The 16,329-nt window shown below is 38.9% G+C and overlaps 1 protein-coding gene across 4 annotated transcripts in view; it reads right to left on the bottom strand.

Moving 5' to 3' along the window:
• The window catches only part of KIF24 (kinesin family member 24), a 372,810-nt gene that overhangs the window by 58,939 nt on the left and 297,542 nt on the right, over positions 1 to 16,329 (bottom strand). For all 4 annotated transcript variants that reach the window (XM_085628651.1, XM_085628684.1, XM_085628662.1 and 1 more), the window contains exon 11: positions 3,253 to 5,745. In XM_085628651.1, the coding sequence (XP_085484777.1) occupies positions 3,253 to 5,745 (2,493 nt within the window). The remainder of the gene's footprint in view (positions 1 to 3,252; positions 5,746 to 16,329) is intronic.

Genomic DNA, 16,329 nt, shown 5'->3' with positions numbered 1-16,329 from the left:
GGGATAGGGTGGAGCGAAGCGAGCGAGTAGGTCTCAGAGCCCGCAGATACAATTCTCCCCGTGCCATGGGAGGTATCGACTGAGTTGAAGCTACTATAGATGCGTTCCACCTTTTCCACAAAGAATTTGACCGGTGCTTCACATTGCAGACTAGAATATATAGTACGGTCTGAGGTAGAAGGGAACTTTACCAGGTCCTTCAAGAGAGAGAAGATGGTTTTAGTAGGGTTATTGCTTGTGGTCAGGTTGGTGTAGTATGCTGCCCTAGTCTTGTGGACCAATTTGTGGTAAGCCTTAATCACACTTCTGTAGTGTGCTTTAGCCAGAGGATCATAAGATCGCCACCAGGCTCGCTCTAAGAACTTTCAGTTCTTCCTGGCTAGGGTCAGAGGCTCATTATACCAGAAGTTAGCCCGTACATTTTTAGAATGAGTGAGTTTAAACAGGACACAGTTGCCCAGTGCTTTGGTAACCCACCCTCGAACGTGCAGATCGGCCTCTTCAATATTAGCGGACCTTTCTGGGATCTGAGTGCTTAAGGCCGCCAGAAAGGCAACATGGTCCAGTTTATGCCTGGGGCGTTTGAGTGAGGGATTGCGATGTAGCTGTGGTTTGGGGCCGTGTTCAGGTGGTGTGCGTAGGGCTCCAGATGAGAATCTTAGTTTGAATTGATTTCCTATCAACGAGGAAAAAGACAAACCTAGATGTTCAAGCGTATAAATATAGGCTATGTGAAAGTGGTCAAAGCAAAGAAAGAAAATTTATAAAATCCAAGACACATACAATAGGATTATTTGGGAAGACTCAAATAAAGTTAACAATATGATGGAGATCTCTGGGTGCTATAGTAAGTGGATCGGTCAGCTGGCTCACTTTATAGTTATGCTTTCCTGTATTAGCAACCATGACTCTAAAAAGTACTGTTAGATGTTGACATGGGAAGTTGTCCTGGCAGTCGACTAGGAAAATGGGCAGGAGTCCCCAGTCTCATCTATGTTGTAAAGGATTTGGGAACGATTGGCTGGATTAATAAAAATATTGAAATCTTTATCCACAGGTTTACTAACTCACAGAGCTCCAAATTTTAGGAATTCTCAAAAGTTCCAAGACTATGCTCGGAAACCACACAATATTCACAGTTTTTCAGACTGCCCCTTAAAATCATTAGAGAATTCCTATTCGAGTTCAATGTGAAGGGCTTCCCATATGCATATTTTTATATAACATTCAAATGGTCATGCAAAAAGGTGTTTGTGTCGGGTGCAGTTGCAACTTTTTCTGTTGTCACCTACACCCTGAACAATTGTAAGGAGTGTTCTGGCACATTCCCACCAGATATTTATTCAGGTCTGTGACAGAAGTACATTTTGGACCTTTTCCAGCATGAGAATACCCACAAATACATGTCTGCAGATGTTACCAAAATTGTCTGGCCAACCCCACCACTGGATTGGATTTACACGTGCAAAAACATACTTATGCAAATGGCTTTGAGTATTAGGCCCATGTCTCGATGTTGCACTGCTTCAATACCACTAAAACCAGCAGTTGCAACACCAGAAATGCCCTTTTGACGTTTCTGAACTGGTGAATATCTGTCATACTGCAAATGATTTTAAGCGACCGGTAACTACCCAAAACAGCCCATAGAGAGTTCAAACCTGTCAAGGATTCAGCATTTGCTCAGTCCCACAGCTGGGCTTAACAGCCTTGAGAACATTGTTTCTGAATTTAACGTTTGTGCACCAAGAATTGGACACATTTTGTGAACCAGGTCTCTCATGTCCTTTATAAAAATAAAACTCTCAGCATTAAATTGGTTTGTTTGTGTAAGAAAGTAAAGACATTTACATATTTGTAAATGTAAATGTAAAGGCCAAACATAAGTGTTGTTGAGAGGTTTATAATGGCAGGTTATCTCATCTTTGTCCTACCAACAAAGACACTGTCTTGAACACTTAGACTGAGTGCAGTCTCATTGACCATTGAATGACTATTAGTCAACTCTACCCTTTGGAGAAATTCTCTCTCAAACCAACAAATATTTTATGCTACATGCATTAACATACAGAATTACCGCCGTCTGTAAGGTCTTGAAGTGCTTTTTGAATCTGGAAGCCCTATAATGATTTTAGATTTTCAATGAACAGCATCAATATTATCTGTGGACACTGTTTAATTGAGGTTTGCACAGTTTAGAGCTGAGCCGCAGAGGATAGTGACCAGCAATGTTGGAAATCTACAAACGTATTGTTTTGTGATGGATTATATAGGATAGAGTCTGGCTTGGTCCTCTTACAGATCCATGTATAGAACTCTGTATGGATGTGTGTGCCTAAGGACTTGTGATTGAGAGTGGGCGTCTGGGTCTCAAGAACAAGCCCAGGGCCGAAGTCCAACCTTTAACTAAAAAAAACCCAAAAGACTGGCTGAAGTCTAATAAATCAAGCATGTTTCATTGACTTTTAATAAAATAACCAGGGTCGCCATTCATATCCACATTTGTGCACTCAAAGTTCAGCAAAAATCCTTTCAGGGTAAATAGCCAATAGCAATTCACAAGCTAGGTATTAGTTAAATTTTACTTTTGCAATTCGTTGTTGCAAATTTAGGGTTGGGTGCAGATTTGTATTCCTGTGTGATCTGACCTGAAATCTTATGTGAAAGAGAAGGGTACTCATGCACTTGTATGTAGTTTCTCAAGCTGAAAACGTACTCAAATTGTCCATGTTGCAAACGAGAGGAAAGACCCACACACTTAATGGGAATGAAGAAAATACATGTTTAACAGGGAAAACAATTTACCCCAGGAGAAAGAAAAAAAGTTAAACACACAAATATGCATTTATATCAGTTTTTGGTTTGCGGTATTTCCACCTCGTGCATTTTTACATGCCTACATTTAAGATAAACACTCCTGCAAAAGTACAGCTTTTGTAGATGTCTAATAGGATTGTTTGGGGATCCCTGGAAAGTTGAAAATATGTTCCAAACATAGTGCTTATCGTACGGGAGCAAATTTCCACATTTCTGTGCTTGCCTTTTGGAACTGGCTAGCAATGATTAGTGTAACAAATAAATCAGATACACAATCAGAGTGAGTATGTGGCAGGCAAACACTGAGTAGAAATAACAGTTGAACCTTTGACGGCTTTTATATATGTGTGCCCTCTATCAGCAATCAGACAGAAACAAGTGAAAGGTTATGCATATCCAAAAACTTAAAATTGAAAAAGAGGACTATTAGCTTACTGTGCTTTTCCAAGGGTTTTTTCATTGTTGCTCAGCATTTCAGATATACCCGTCTGGCTGCTTGTGGATGACAATTGTTTAGGAGAGTTCTGTATTGTAGAATAACCGGTGATATGATCTAGACAACCCATATCATGTTCTGTTGTAATGAGGTTGTCCTGCACAAAAACCGTTGGAACTATTTTATTGCTGACTATCCCAGTTTCTTCACTCGGAAGAGACAACTTAAATTTGTGTTGCAAACTTTTGATCTCGTTGCAACAAGAGTGCAATTGGTCCGGCAAGATTTTTTCTTTATGTTGATCACAAGCCTTACTCTCCTTATCTTGATGACAGAAAGGTGGTGAGGAAGGAGATCTATTTGAATTATGTACTCGGTCATCTATGCTGCTGCCCAGAGAGGCCACACTGATAGAGGTCTCTTGAGTTTCTTTGTTGAGTTGATTGTCTTTGGTGTCGAAATTGGGAGATTTCTCTGGGGAGTCTAGTCTGAGAATAGTTTCTTCTGTGTCTGCATCGTATTGCCTACTGTTAAAAGATTCTTTTAATTCATGTTTTGTATTCAGAAACTCATTCTTGCCATCTCTCATTGACAAACAAGACTTTGTATTGGCTGCTTCTAAGTATTTATCAGTGCTAGAGGCAGGATGGCTCGCGGGTGGCCCAGAATCTTCAAAATTACAAAAAGACTTTGAACTGTCAAAGGTCTGTTGTGTCCTCTCACTGTCGGTTTCTAGTGCAGCCTGAAGCTTTGAGAACTTATCATATTTTAGTATTTGTTTAATAAACTCTGACATAGTGCCGGATGATAACAATGCTTTACTTCCCTCTGGAGAGAGTTTGGAATCTGCTGTACTATCTGTGTTCAAGGTTATTGGGCCTTGATCTAGCAAAAGGTATGTTTCTTGACTCTGGTGGAGAGGCACTTCATCCCAAGATGTACTTGCTTCGCTTTCAAGAAGTGATACACTGAGAGGGTCCATCAAGCCAGAAATGAATCCATTTGACATATTTGCCATCTTACAATGCCCAGTTTCCTTCTCCTTTTGTCTATTTTCTTCTCTTGAACACTGTTGCTCTTCTAAAGGGTCTTCCATGAAGGCATGACCATCCTTTTTTCTCTGTTTATTTTCAAGGACATTGCTTTCCAAGACATTAGCAAGAGAGGAGTTGTAGGTTTCGTCTAATGATAGACTGACATCGGAATCTACTTGCCATTTGTTATTGATACTGTATTTGACGCCAGCTTGGAAATCTTTGCAGTTTTTCCACTTGCAAGCAAAATCCTCTTCATAGGAATATGGTTTTTCTGGTGTGTTATTGTTTTGCGGGAAAGGAGAAGTAGAAAAATCCTCTTCAACACACCGATGACATCGAAACCTAGCACTATCTTGTTCAATATTTGTATTCTTTGGAAAGGATGGTTCATTGGTAAAACACCACCTGTCACTTTGTTTGTTATCTTGCATCTGTGCATCTCCATTAATGGAACACAGCTGGTCTTCAGTAGCCAGCTTATGATCGGCCAAGCTTTCAAGATCTTTATCATGTAGGTAAAATGAATGACAATTATGGTCAATCTTGCCTCTCTTTTTCTTTTTACTTTGATTGAAATTATATGAAAAAGAATCCTCACTAAAATCACTATCATCTAAGTCTTCAGGCTGGGTTACAGCTTCTGAAAGCACAGACCTTTGATGCGGAACATCTTTATCATCTTGAAGTTGAATCTCTTGTGGTCTATACGTGGCTAAGAACTTCTCCAGAGGCTGATATTTCAATTTTTGCTGTAAGATAGGAGGCTGTTGAAACTGTTTGTGGTAGATCCGTAGATGCTGCTCCTTTTCCTTCTGCAGTGGGAGGTAGTTTGTCTCCAGTTCAGAGTCTTTCTTCATAAGATGGTTTGAATTGATTGTGGTGCTGCAATCAGACAAGCAGTGACGAATGTCCTCAAAGGACAACCTATTCCTGGGTACAATTTGCTTTAGCACTGGCCTAACAGCTTGCACTTTCTGGGTTCTCGGAGAACTTTCATGCTCACTAAACTCGTCTCTGGGGTCACATTCCCTTGCGACTGATGCTGTGATACCAACAGCAATTCCCTTCCCTTTGCCTGCATGCCATGCCAGATCCTCAGTTCTCTTCTTTGAGAGCTTCCCTGATTTAAGAAAGCCTTTAATTGGAGTGGTGCGGTGGAGCCAGGGTTGGCTGGAGTTCCCTTTCACAGGGCTTCCTTTCTTGACTGCCTTAGGAGTGGAGGCGAGAGGGACGTTCATAGGATGGAACACTGAGGGGTATGCTTTGAGTTTTGAAGGAACCAAAGAAGGATTTTGAGGTTGTTGTTGGCCCAATTTGACTTTTTTAGGAGAGTTCTTTTCCCCTTGATGTACAAATGACTGGTTTTGGACCCTTTTTGGAGAGGAGTTTCCAACGGTCCGACTTCGACTTGTGACAGTAGCACAACATTTAATTCCTTTCTTCAGTTCTTTCACTCTATAAAAAAGGAAAGTTTGTTAAAAAAGTTCATGCAATAAACTACAATGAACATTTGTTTTACTGTCCAAGTTATTCAGTCAGTCAGTCAAATACTCTTTATTCGATTAGTTAAAATCATAAAAGACACAAAAAATACATAATCACAACATACACCATAAAAACACTCAATTTCAGATTTACAGAAATCAGTACAAAACCTAAACAGTACAAAACAAATTAATTGTTATTAAAATCCACTTAAAAACTTAAAACATTTCATTGAGGGGGGCTTGCTTTTTGATCCTAATGGCTGCCACTAGAAAACTAGCCACACAAAAAATAATAATGTCCAAGTTATTATTCTATTCAGAGACCAAGTGTATTGTATTGTACTGCAGCATTAATTTAGCGCTTACTACATCTAAATGGGGCACTAAAGTGCTTATGTGATTGATATAAAACTGTTCTTCATGATCCTCGAATATTGCATATTTGTTGACTGTATCAATCATCACATAAGCTTTCTTTGCATGCTCTCTGGCTCACAAAATAAAAATGTGTGCAACAAGCCAAACAAAAACCATCTTACTTATGTACTCCTATGGAGCAAAATTGAAAAGTGACCTAGCAGTGAGCTACACAAACTACTGTATGGAGAACATGATAATTAGCGATTAAGAAAAAATAATCTTAATTTGTATAACAACATGATTGGCTTTCATTCACTTTGGGCTTCATATGTAGCACAATCCTATTAAAATTAGCAAGGAAGCCCAAAAAATATAGTAGGCTGCATATGTAAAGTTTCAGAATTACTATATTTGCTACACATATATGGCCACATGATTATGTAAACCAATAAACAAATACATAACAAATATAACAGATGAAAAGAAACAAATCACATGAAATCGGATTGCCACTCTGGAGTTATAGTTAGTCCTCCCAAAGATAGGAATTCCTCGGATATTAGTTCCCTAATAACTTTTCACCCATTTGACGGACCACCACAAAACTTTCCAGACCTATAGCACTTTCTACATTTTAAGATGATGTACATTGTGTGGTGAATTGTTAAGGAGGTGCAAAGATAAAAGGGGTTCTCAAAAAGCATTTTACCCCTAAATCATTTTGCATAGACTACTGTATTTGATGTGGAATGAAAATGCCTGAATGGATATACATGAAATTTGGCAGGATTTTACATTATGAGCAGAGATGATGCTTTTTGGGTACTGCAGTTAAGTAGGGTAAGTATTTTTTAAGTTATAAGGCATTCAAAGTTAGTGATATATGTCACTGCGGTACTTTCACGGAATGTCACAAATGTTTGTGAAATTACCACGGTACATGGCCGTAAACGTATTTGAATATATAAAAAATTATATAAAGACATTTCCCTACCTATTACCACTTTGTTAAAGTGGTTATCGGTAGGGACCTACTACTTACCCATGTGTAAGGTCCTAACACTGAACACAGCCAAAGTGCAGTAAAAACAATATGGCTGCCTTTTCATTCTCTAAAAACAGCCATTACCCAAGTATATAGTGGCTTGTCATCGTCGTGGCCCTATGCTGATTAGTAAATGTGGAGAAATGCAAGGCAGTGTAATTTGCTGATTTGCGTTACTCTGCACACCATAATCGACTGTGCTGCTAAATTTCGCACAAGTCCGTTTACCACTCCAATATACACTATTTCACTCTGTGCCACTCCCCTCTACACTGCATGAGACTCAACTCTACGCCATTTCACTATACGCTATGACACTCTACAGAGCTCCACTCTATGCCAGCACACTCTACGGCTCTTCAGTGTACACGACTCCACTGTATTACACTCCGCTATACGCTACTTCAGTTTATGCCATTCCACTGTATATCATTCCAATGTATGGCACTTCTCTCTATATATTTTACTGTATGCCACTGCCCTCTGTGCCATACCAGTGTATGTCACTCCACTCTACACCACTCCATTCTACGCTACTCCACTGTATGCTATTACACCATTACAATATATGCCACTAAAGCAGTCTACACCACTTCACTGTATGCCACTCCAATATATTCTAGTCTATGCCACTCTACTGTACACCGTTTCACACTATTTCACTTTATGCCTCAACACTATATGCTACTATATTCTTAGCCACTCCAGTGTACACAATTCCACTCCATGCCACTCCATTGTAGTCCACTCTATGCTATTTCACTGTATGTCACTTCACTCTATGCTATTACACTGTACACAACTTCAATCTTTGTCTCTCTACTGTATGGTATTTCACTCTACCCCACTCCACTGTATGCTATTACACTATACATGACTTCAGTCTATGTTACTCTACTCCACTTTATGCCACTCCAGTGTACTCTCCTCCACTCTTCAAAACACTACTGAACTCCACTATATCCCCGTAGACTCAATTTGCAGTCAACTCTATGCCCATACACTCTATTATACAACTCTACGAGTTTCCAACACTGTATGACACAGCACTCCAATCCACTCTACTGTATGAGATGACCCTCCATTTTAGAAGATTCCTCAACTCTACGCTATGCCACTTCAATGTATACCACCCCACTCTACTCCAGTCTACTGTACCCTACTCCACTCTATGCCACTCCACTGTACACCACTTCACTCTGCTATTCCACTGTATTCCACTCCACTGTACACCACTTCTCTCTATGCTATTCCACAGTATTCCGAGGTACGCTATTTCATTGTATGCTACTTCACTTTCCAATAATCCACTCTAAGCCACTACAGTGTACGCCACTCCATTCTACGCAGCTTCACTGTATGAGACTCTCCTCTACTATATACAACTCCACTCTATAAAAGTCTAACACACTTCATGGCACTCCACGACATTCTACTCCACTCTATCCCGTACACTCCACTGTCCAACTCTATACTCCACTCTATGCCCATACACTCCAATGTACAACACTATTCCAGTATACAACACTTTTCTATACAACACAGCACTCTACTCTACGAGACCCCACTTCAATTTATAACAGTTTACTACCTAAGCAAGTACACTCCACGCTACTCTACGACACACCCATACACTCTATTGTACTTTACTCCACACAACGTTACATCACTCCCCTAGAAACTACTCCACTGTAAGAGACTTTACCTCACTCTAAGCTACTATACAACATCCACAGCAGCTCCATTGTTTCACACACAACTGTACTGAATGCTACTCTACAACACTCTCCGACACTTTACTCCTGTCTAGACCCCTTCATTCCACTGTACTATACTGTACAACACTCCAGTCCACTCTATGATACTCTACTCCAATGTACAACACTGTACGCAACTCTTTGTATGCCACTGCACATCACTCTACTATGACACAGTACTCCACTGTAAGCCACTCCACTCTATGCCATTGTACTCTATAACATAGACCTTATACCACAGTACTCTACTGTAGTCTACATCACTTTCCAAAACTGTACGACACCCCATTAAACTCTTCAGTACAACACAGTACTCCAGTTAATGACACTTTACTGGAATGTATGCTACGCCACTCCACAATAGTCTACGAAATGCTACTCCACTCGATAACACTTTACTCCACTCTTCAGTACCCTACTCCAGTATGCTCCACGCCACTCCACTTTATCCCACTCTAAGCCACTGTACTATACTCAGCTCCACTGTCTGAGACTGTACTCCACTGTATGTAACTCCACTCTACAACATTGTACTACACTTTATGCCACTCTATGCCCATCTACATTATACCACTGTACTACACTATATGACACTCAATGACAAATCACTCCACTTCGCTCTACGATACACCACTCCACTAGATGACACAGCACTCCACTCTACAGCACTCTCCTCAACTGTTCTCTACAAAACTCCACTTGACGATACTCTACTCTACGGCATTCTACTTTGCCCTAATCAACTCTAAAACACTCTATTTCACTCTCTAACATTCTATGACATCCGACTCTACTGTTTGACACGCCATTCCCCTGTAGAACTTGCTGCTCCAGTCTACGATACTTGACTCCACTATATGAGACACAATGCCACTAAACTATATAACACTTCACTACACAGTACGAAATGCTACTACACTCTACTCCACTCTATTCCAATCTACAATACTCCACTGTCTGACAATAGACTTTACAACATTCTCCTCCATTGTACTGTACGACACTCCACATAACTCTGCACTTGTAACACTGGACTCTACGATTTGAAACATTTTTATTAAAAATTAATAAAATCCATGGTAATTCAATGGGAAAAAAAAGGTTTAAGCCTTGTCATAGTTAGGAAAACTTATTTTCCCTATACATACCAAGTTTAAACTACACAAACTTTCAAAATTCTAAAGTTATAGTTATAATTTTCATGTACAATTTATCCACCACCTACAAATCATTACAAGTAGCGGACCTCTTTACATACTCTTTTCAGCTCGCTAACCAGGCAACACTTACTATAACTCACCATGCACTGTGTTCTCACAAATAATGATACTCCATTGTACAATGCTACACTGTACAAGACTCTCCACCACTCTGCTGCACGACACTACACTTGACAACCCTGAACTAAATGACACTCTACTCCACTGAACTCCACTCTATGCCACTCCACTCGACGCCATTCTACACCACAGTACTCGATGACACTAAACACCACCGCACTTGATTTCACGATACTCCAACAACATTCCACTGTACAACACTCAGCTCTACTGTTCGACACACCTCTACATTGTAGAACACGCCGTTCCACTCTACGATATTCCACTTCACGATACATCACACCCCACCACTCCACTGTATAACACTTTACTCCACTGTATGCTAGGTCACTCCACTATTCTACTCTACAATATTCCACTCTACGAAACTAGACTCTATAACACTTCACTGTACCGCACTACACTACACTTTATGACACTCACCACTGCAATTTGAAACACATTTTTATTAAAAAAATAAAAGCCATTAACATCGAATGAAAGAAAAGAAATGTTAAGGATAACTTATAGTTAGATTTACCTTCTGAATACTTTCTATACAATCCAACTTAAAATACACAAACATAAAAAATTGTAAAGTTATAACTATTACTTCTATTTATAATTTATGCTCCACCTTCAAATTACTATAAGTCGTGCACCTCCGATCACAGTGTTGTCACCTCACCTCACTCACACCACTTTAACTATACCTCATGCCTTTTCCATCCACTGTTTATACCCTTGCATACTACATCACTTATAGCATGTGAAATCATAGCATTAATAACAACACTCCTAACTTCTCAAATTACATTATTTGTCACAACACAGTGTACGGTAGAGTGGCGTGTTATAGTTAGTGTTGTCTAGTTAGCGAGCTGAAAAGAGTGTGTAACAAGTTCCGCTACTTATAAAAATGTGAAGGTGGTAGATAAATTATAAATGAAAGGTATGACCATAACTTTAGAATGTTTAAAGTTTGTGTAGTTTAAACCTGGTTTGTAAAGGGAAAATACGTTTTTCTAAAAACAACTAGGCTTGAACCTTATTTTATTTTTTTGTTGGAAAAGAGTATATATATATATATATATTATATATTACCTACTGGCGGTCGCCAGTAGGTAGTTATAGTTAGGACCGTGTTTCCATAGGAAATCTCAAAATTCTATTTTGAATAACTTTGGCGCCGGTTGACGAATCCTCGCGAAATTTTCAAAACTAATGGGGCGCTCCGCTCCGACCCTGAAAGTTTCGGGGTGATTCGTCAAGCGGGGGCCAAGAAAAAAGGGGGGTCCCAAAACGCGTTTTCCCCATGCATTTTTCCATAGGACCTTTAGTCCGAGCTATAGCCCGAACGGCTGAACAGAATTACTTATAATTTGGCAGAGAGGTAGTCCGTAGGTCAAGGATGTGCCTTTTGTAGGTCTGGTGTAAATCTGTTCAGTAGTTCCTGAGAAAATAGCATTTAAATCAATATATATATCTGTAAGCGCGCTCCGTGCGCTTACGGTAAACTTACCGTACGCGTACGGTGCCGTGCGCGACCTCAAATCTAATTGGTTGTCCCATGACTGTAAACATTCGAATCGGACGAAATCAGGAAGTGTCGGCCGCCATTTCGTGTGTTTCACACAGAAAAAAAAGGTGGATAACATGAAAAGGGGGCAGGGAAGAGAGTTACAGACCCCCTAACATTTGAAAGGGGGTCAAAGAAGGACACAAAAGTACGAAAAATACATTTATTAATTTTAAAAAAAAAATCGCGGAGTGCGCGTACGGTAAGCTTACCGTACGCGTACGGCAGAAAAAAAAATAAAAAAAGAAATAAAATTCAGGTTTAAGTGTTTAGATATTAGGGGGCTCTAAAAAGAGCCGTTGTGTTTATGAAGTGATTTTTTTAGTGGTACCTACAAGTAAGTACCGATGCAGAGTCTAAGGTTCAAGAGGAAGACTCTGTTCCCTTCATCAGTGAAGTGTACACCATCTCCTCTATAAATGTCTTGCATGTTGTAACGCAAGTTGTTGTGGTAAATGGAACCCATACCATAGTCTCGGAGGAAAGCAGAAACAGATTTGTTGACGTGCTTTCTTGCTTTGTCAATCTGTGGACAAAATTGATTGGACCAGTTCCATTTTTGCCTTTGGCATATGTTAGAATACGCAAAGGCAGTTTTAGGGAAAAGTGAAAACAGTTGTGCAAAGGTCTCCTTCATAAGCATTTCCAGACCTACCCCAGTCAAAGTGCCTAGGTCATTGCCACCACAGTGCACTATTATGAGGTCAGGGTGTTGGATTTGCATGAAGGATTTCACCAATGGCATCAATTGGTGCCACTTTAACCCTCTCTGACCAATCCATTTAATGTCTACATTTGGCAAAGCAAGGTCTCTCACCATACCTGTTTTCTCTGCATACTTTTCACTCCAGAAGACATAGCTGTGCCCTACAATCCACACTGTGAACATCTTCCAAGGAGATCTGGATGCACTCAGGAGGTGTATTTCAGTAGAATGGGGAAAAAAAATGAAAGAGTTTGGAAATGGAGGCATACATATTTTTTTTAAATAAAAAGAACTCATTGGCTGTTTCACACCATTCTACACTAAAAACTAGGCTGTATGTGTAAATTTATAGAAGCATGTTTTGTATTGGTACAGAAAAATGTGTTACCAAAGAACATTACTATGGATTTGCTGTTAGGTTTGAAAAGTCAAGCACTCTTGCTCTTTGGAAATGAAACATTGTGTGGTGAACTTCTGACCTGACTCCACACAGCAGTGTTCCATGAGCTGTTGCTATGGTAGCAGGCAGAAGTCAAGTTGGGGGAAGGGTACTTTTGGAAAAGGGTTGGTTTTCAACCAATAGAAATGTGTGATTTCATTTGAAAAAAAGGGGGAAGCACTGAGATTTGTAATTAACATGTATATGTGTGGAAAAAGAGAGGGAAACATTGCCATTATCTGGTTCTGCTGAGAGGAGAGAGGTGTACAGAACAGAGATCCTGGCTCTGATAATCTGCTGTTTGAGTGCCACATTTCTTTCACAACTAACTAATTTTAAAGGTGAGTTAAGAGTTTGAGAGGGGATGTATGTGGTAAATTTAGAAATGAATAATAGAATTGGAATTCCTTTTGTTGAATTTGTGTTTTTCAATTTGTGTTTTGGGAGAAATTTAAATGTAAGAAACATGTAAAATATTATGGACTATGTTTTCACCATAAATTAAGGTGTACTGGTATGAATGAGGAATACTGTTTTCTGCATAGAATCAGAAGATGACTCTGTGTGCAAAGAGGAATTGTTGACAGAGATGTATTGCGTATTACTCTGGTAATTTTAGATTGGCATTAGTAGGAAAGGGGCAGCTATTTTTCTGCAGAAGCAGACTCTTAGCACACACCCAGCTGCTTATCCTGTAGAATCATGCATAGTATTCACAACCGAGTGGTGTTTGAGGTTGCAGTGAGTAATGCAAATACATTCAACAACACTAAGGCTGGTTGCCTTTGCTGGAGTGTAGTCATTCACCCAGGTTAAACATGTTCCTGGTCTCAAAAAGGTGTTTGGACATGTGCTGTTTTCAGATTCTGAAAAGTGGATTGAAAATGTGACAGACTGTAAAAGTAATTATCACTTGCCTAAAAAAGAGTAGTAAGTGTGCTTTCAAATTGGCAAAGAAATTTCGTTTTCTGCCTAATATCAAACCATGACTCTGTGTGCAAAGAGGAATTGTTGACAGAGATTTATTGCGTATTACTCTGGTAATTTTAGATTGGCATTAGTAGGAAAGGGGCATCTATTTTTCTGCAGAAGCAGACTCTTAGCACACACCCAGCTGCTTATCCTGTAGAATCATGCATAGTATTCACAACCGAGTGGTGTTTGAGGTTGCAGTGAGTAATGCAAATACATTCAACAACACTAAGGCTGGTTGCCTTTGCTGGAGTGTAGTCATTCACCCAGGTTACACATGTTCCTGGTCTCAAAAAGCTGTTTGGACATGTGCTGTTTTCAGATTCTGAAAAGTGGATTGAAAATGTGTCAGACTGTAAAAGTACTTATCACTTGCCAAAAAAAGAGTAGTAAGTGTGCTTTCAAATTGGCAAAGAAATTTCGCTTTCTGCCTAATATCAAACCATGACTCTGTGTGCAAAGAGGAATTGTTGACAGAGATTTATTGCGTATTACTCTGGTAATTTTAGATTGGCATTAGTAGAAAAGGGGCAGCTATTTTTCGGCAGAAGCAGACTCTTAGCACACACCCAGCTGCTTATCCTGTAGAATCATGCATAGTATTCACAACCGAGTGGTGTTTGAGGTTGCAGTGAGTAATGCAAATACATTCAACAACACTAAGGCTGGTTGCCTTTGCTGGAGTGTAGTCATTCACCCAGGTTACACATGTTCCTGGTCTCAAAAAGCTGTTTGGGCATGTGCTGTTTTCAGATTCTGAAAAGTGGATTGAAAATGTGTCAGACTGTAAAAGTACTTATCACTTGCCAAAAAAAGAGTAGTAAATGTGCTTTCAAATTGGCAAAGAAATGTTATTTTGTGCCTAATATCAAACCATGAGCCTCTGTGCACACAGGAATTGTTTTTAGATATTTAATTTGTGATGGTTTTATTGTGATTTTCACTTGTAGGAAAGGGGTACATAGTATTTTAAGATTTGAAAAGATCATAAAAAATATAGTAATATATTTAAATAAAATAAAGGAATTTTTTTTTTAGTTTCTTTCAGGTATTGCTGAAGAGCAGTGAACAAAATTTAAGATGCCTACAAAATCCAGACTAAGGAAAAACCAGAAAAAAAATCTATATTTGAAGACAACTGGAGGACCTAAGTTAGTTGGAGATGCTCATGTTGGGAAAAAGAGAAAGTCTTCTGGTAAGCAGACAAAAGAATTTTTAAAAAATATCTTCAAAAAAAGGAAAAATGTACAAAATGTCTGTACTGGAAATAATGTTTTAAATAGAAAACAACAGGAAAAAATTGAGCATTTAGTTAATGCAAATATACCTTCAGAAACAATAAAGATTAACTTAAAAAGAAAAACAGCGTTTAAAGAGATTCGTAGAAAAATGTTTCAGAGAAGAGTTATGTCCAATTTGATAAAGGATGTGAAGAAATATAAGAAAAAAGCAAAATTTTTATAAGAGAAAAAAAGAAATTGAAGCCATTGTAGCAAAGGCTTTAGAATTAAAAAGGAAACTAATTATTTTAATTTTGAACAGGATGCGTACATTAGATAAAATGGTCAATGTACTGAAATCACAAAGCAAAAGGAAAAGACTAGTGAAAAGAACAAACTTTTGTAAAGTGTTTTTAGGAGAATGGATGCATAGTTCAAGTAGTGAACCTTTTTTTAATGAAGAGAGTTATCTTCAAAGTAATAGTTTGCTGAATGCAGTTGACACCAGAGGTCGTGCTTATGAAGTGAAAAATGGTTGTATAATGGAGAAGGAGAAAATGGTTCCAAGAGATGAGGAACAAGTGATGGCGGATGAGGTTATGGGGAGACGTCCTAAAGCCCCAGTGTATACTTGGAATTGTAGTAGTATTTGCACTGTGCGTCAGGAATCTATTGATAAATTTCGTGAGTTTCTAAGAGAATATAGTAAAAAAAGTGTTAAACAGAAGATTAAGGTGCTTCAAAGTCTAGATCCATGCAGAGTGAGAGAGAATACTGGTTTGCAAGGACACTCTCTGGCTTGTCTATCTAGGAAAGTGTGTCAAAGTATTTTTCACCATTTTAGGATGCTGGCAGTTCATCATACTGAAATGAGAAAGTTTGTGAGACGATTGTATTTTGCTAAAAGTCCAGCAATAAAGTTAGATGAATTGAATAGGGCTCTGTTCCGTGGATCGGTATCAGATGTAGAGAAGGTTACTGATGAAATTCAGTTTAGTTACTTTGGTCCATAACAAGAGAGTGCAGGTAATGACACAGTTATCGAGGAAGATGTGGAAGAGAATGTAGAACCCTCTGTAAGTAAGAAATTTGATGATCAAATCACAAAATTTGCAATAATCTCTAATGAAAGACCAAATATTACTTGTATTTGTT

The sequence above is a fragment of the Triturus cristatus genome, chromosome 2_1 (assembly GCF_964204655.1).
Source record: "Triturus cristatus chromosome 2_1, aTriCri1.1, whole genome shotgun sequence".
In the NCBI taxonomy this organism is placed as follows: domain Eukaryota; kingdom Metazoa; phylum Chordata; class Amphibia; order Caudata; family Salamandridae; genus Triturus; species Triturus cristatus.
This window is presented reverse-complemented; position numbering and strand designations above follow the sequence as displayed.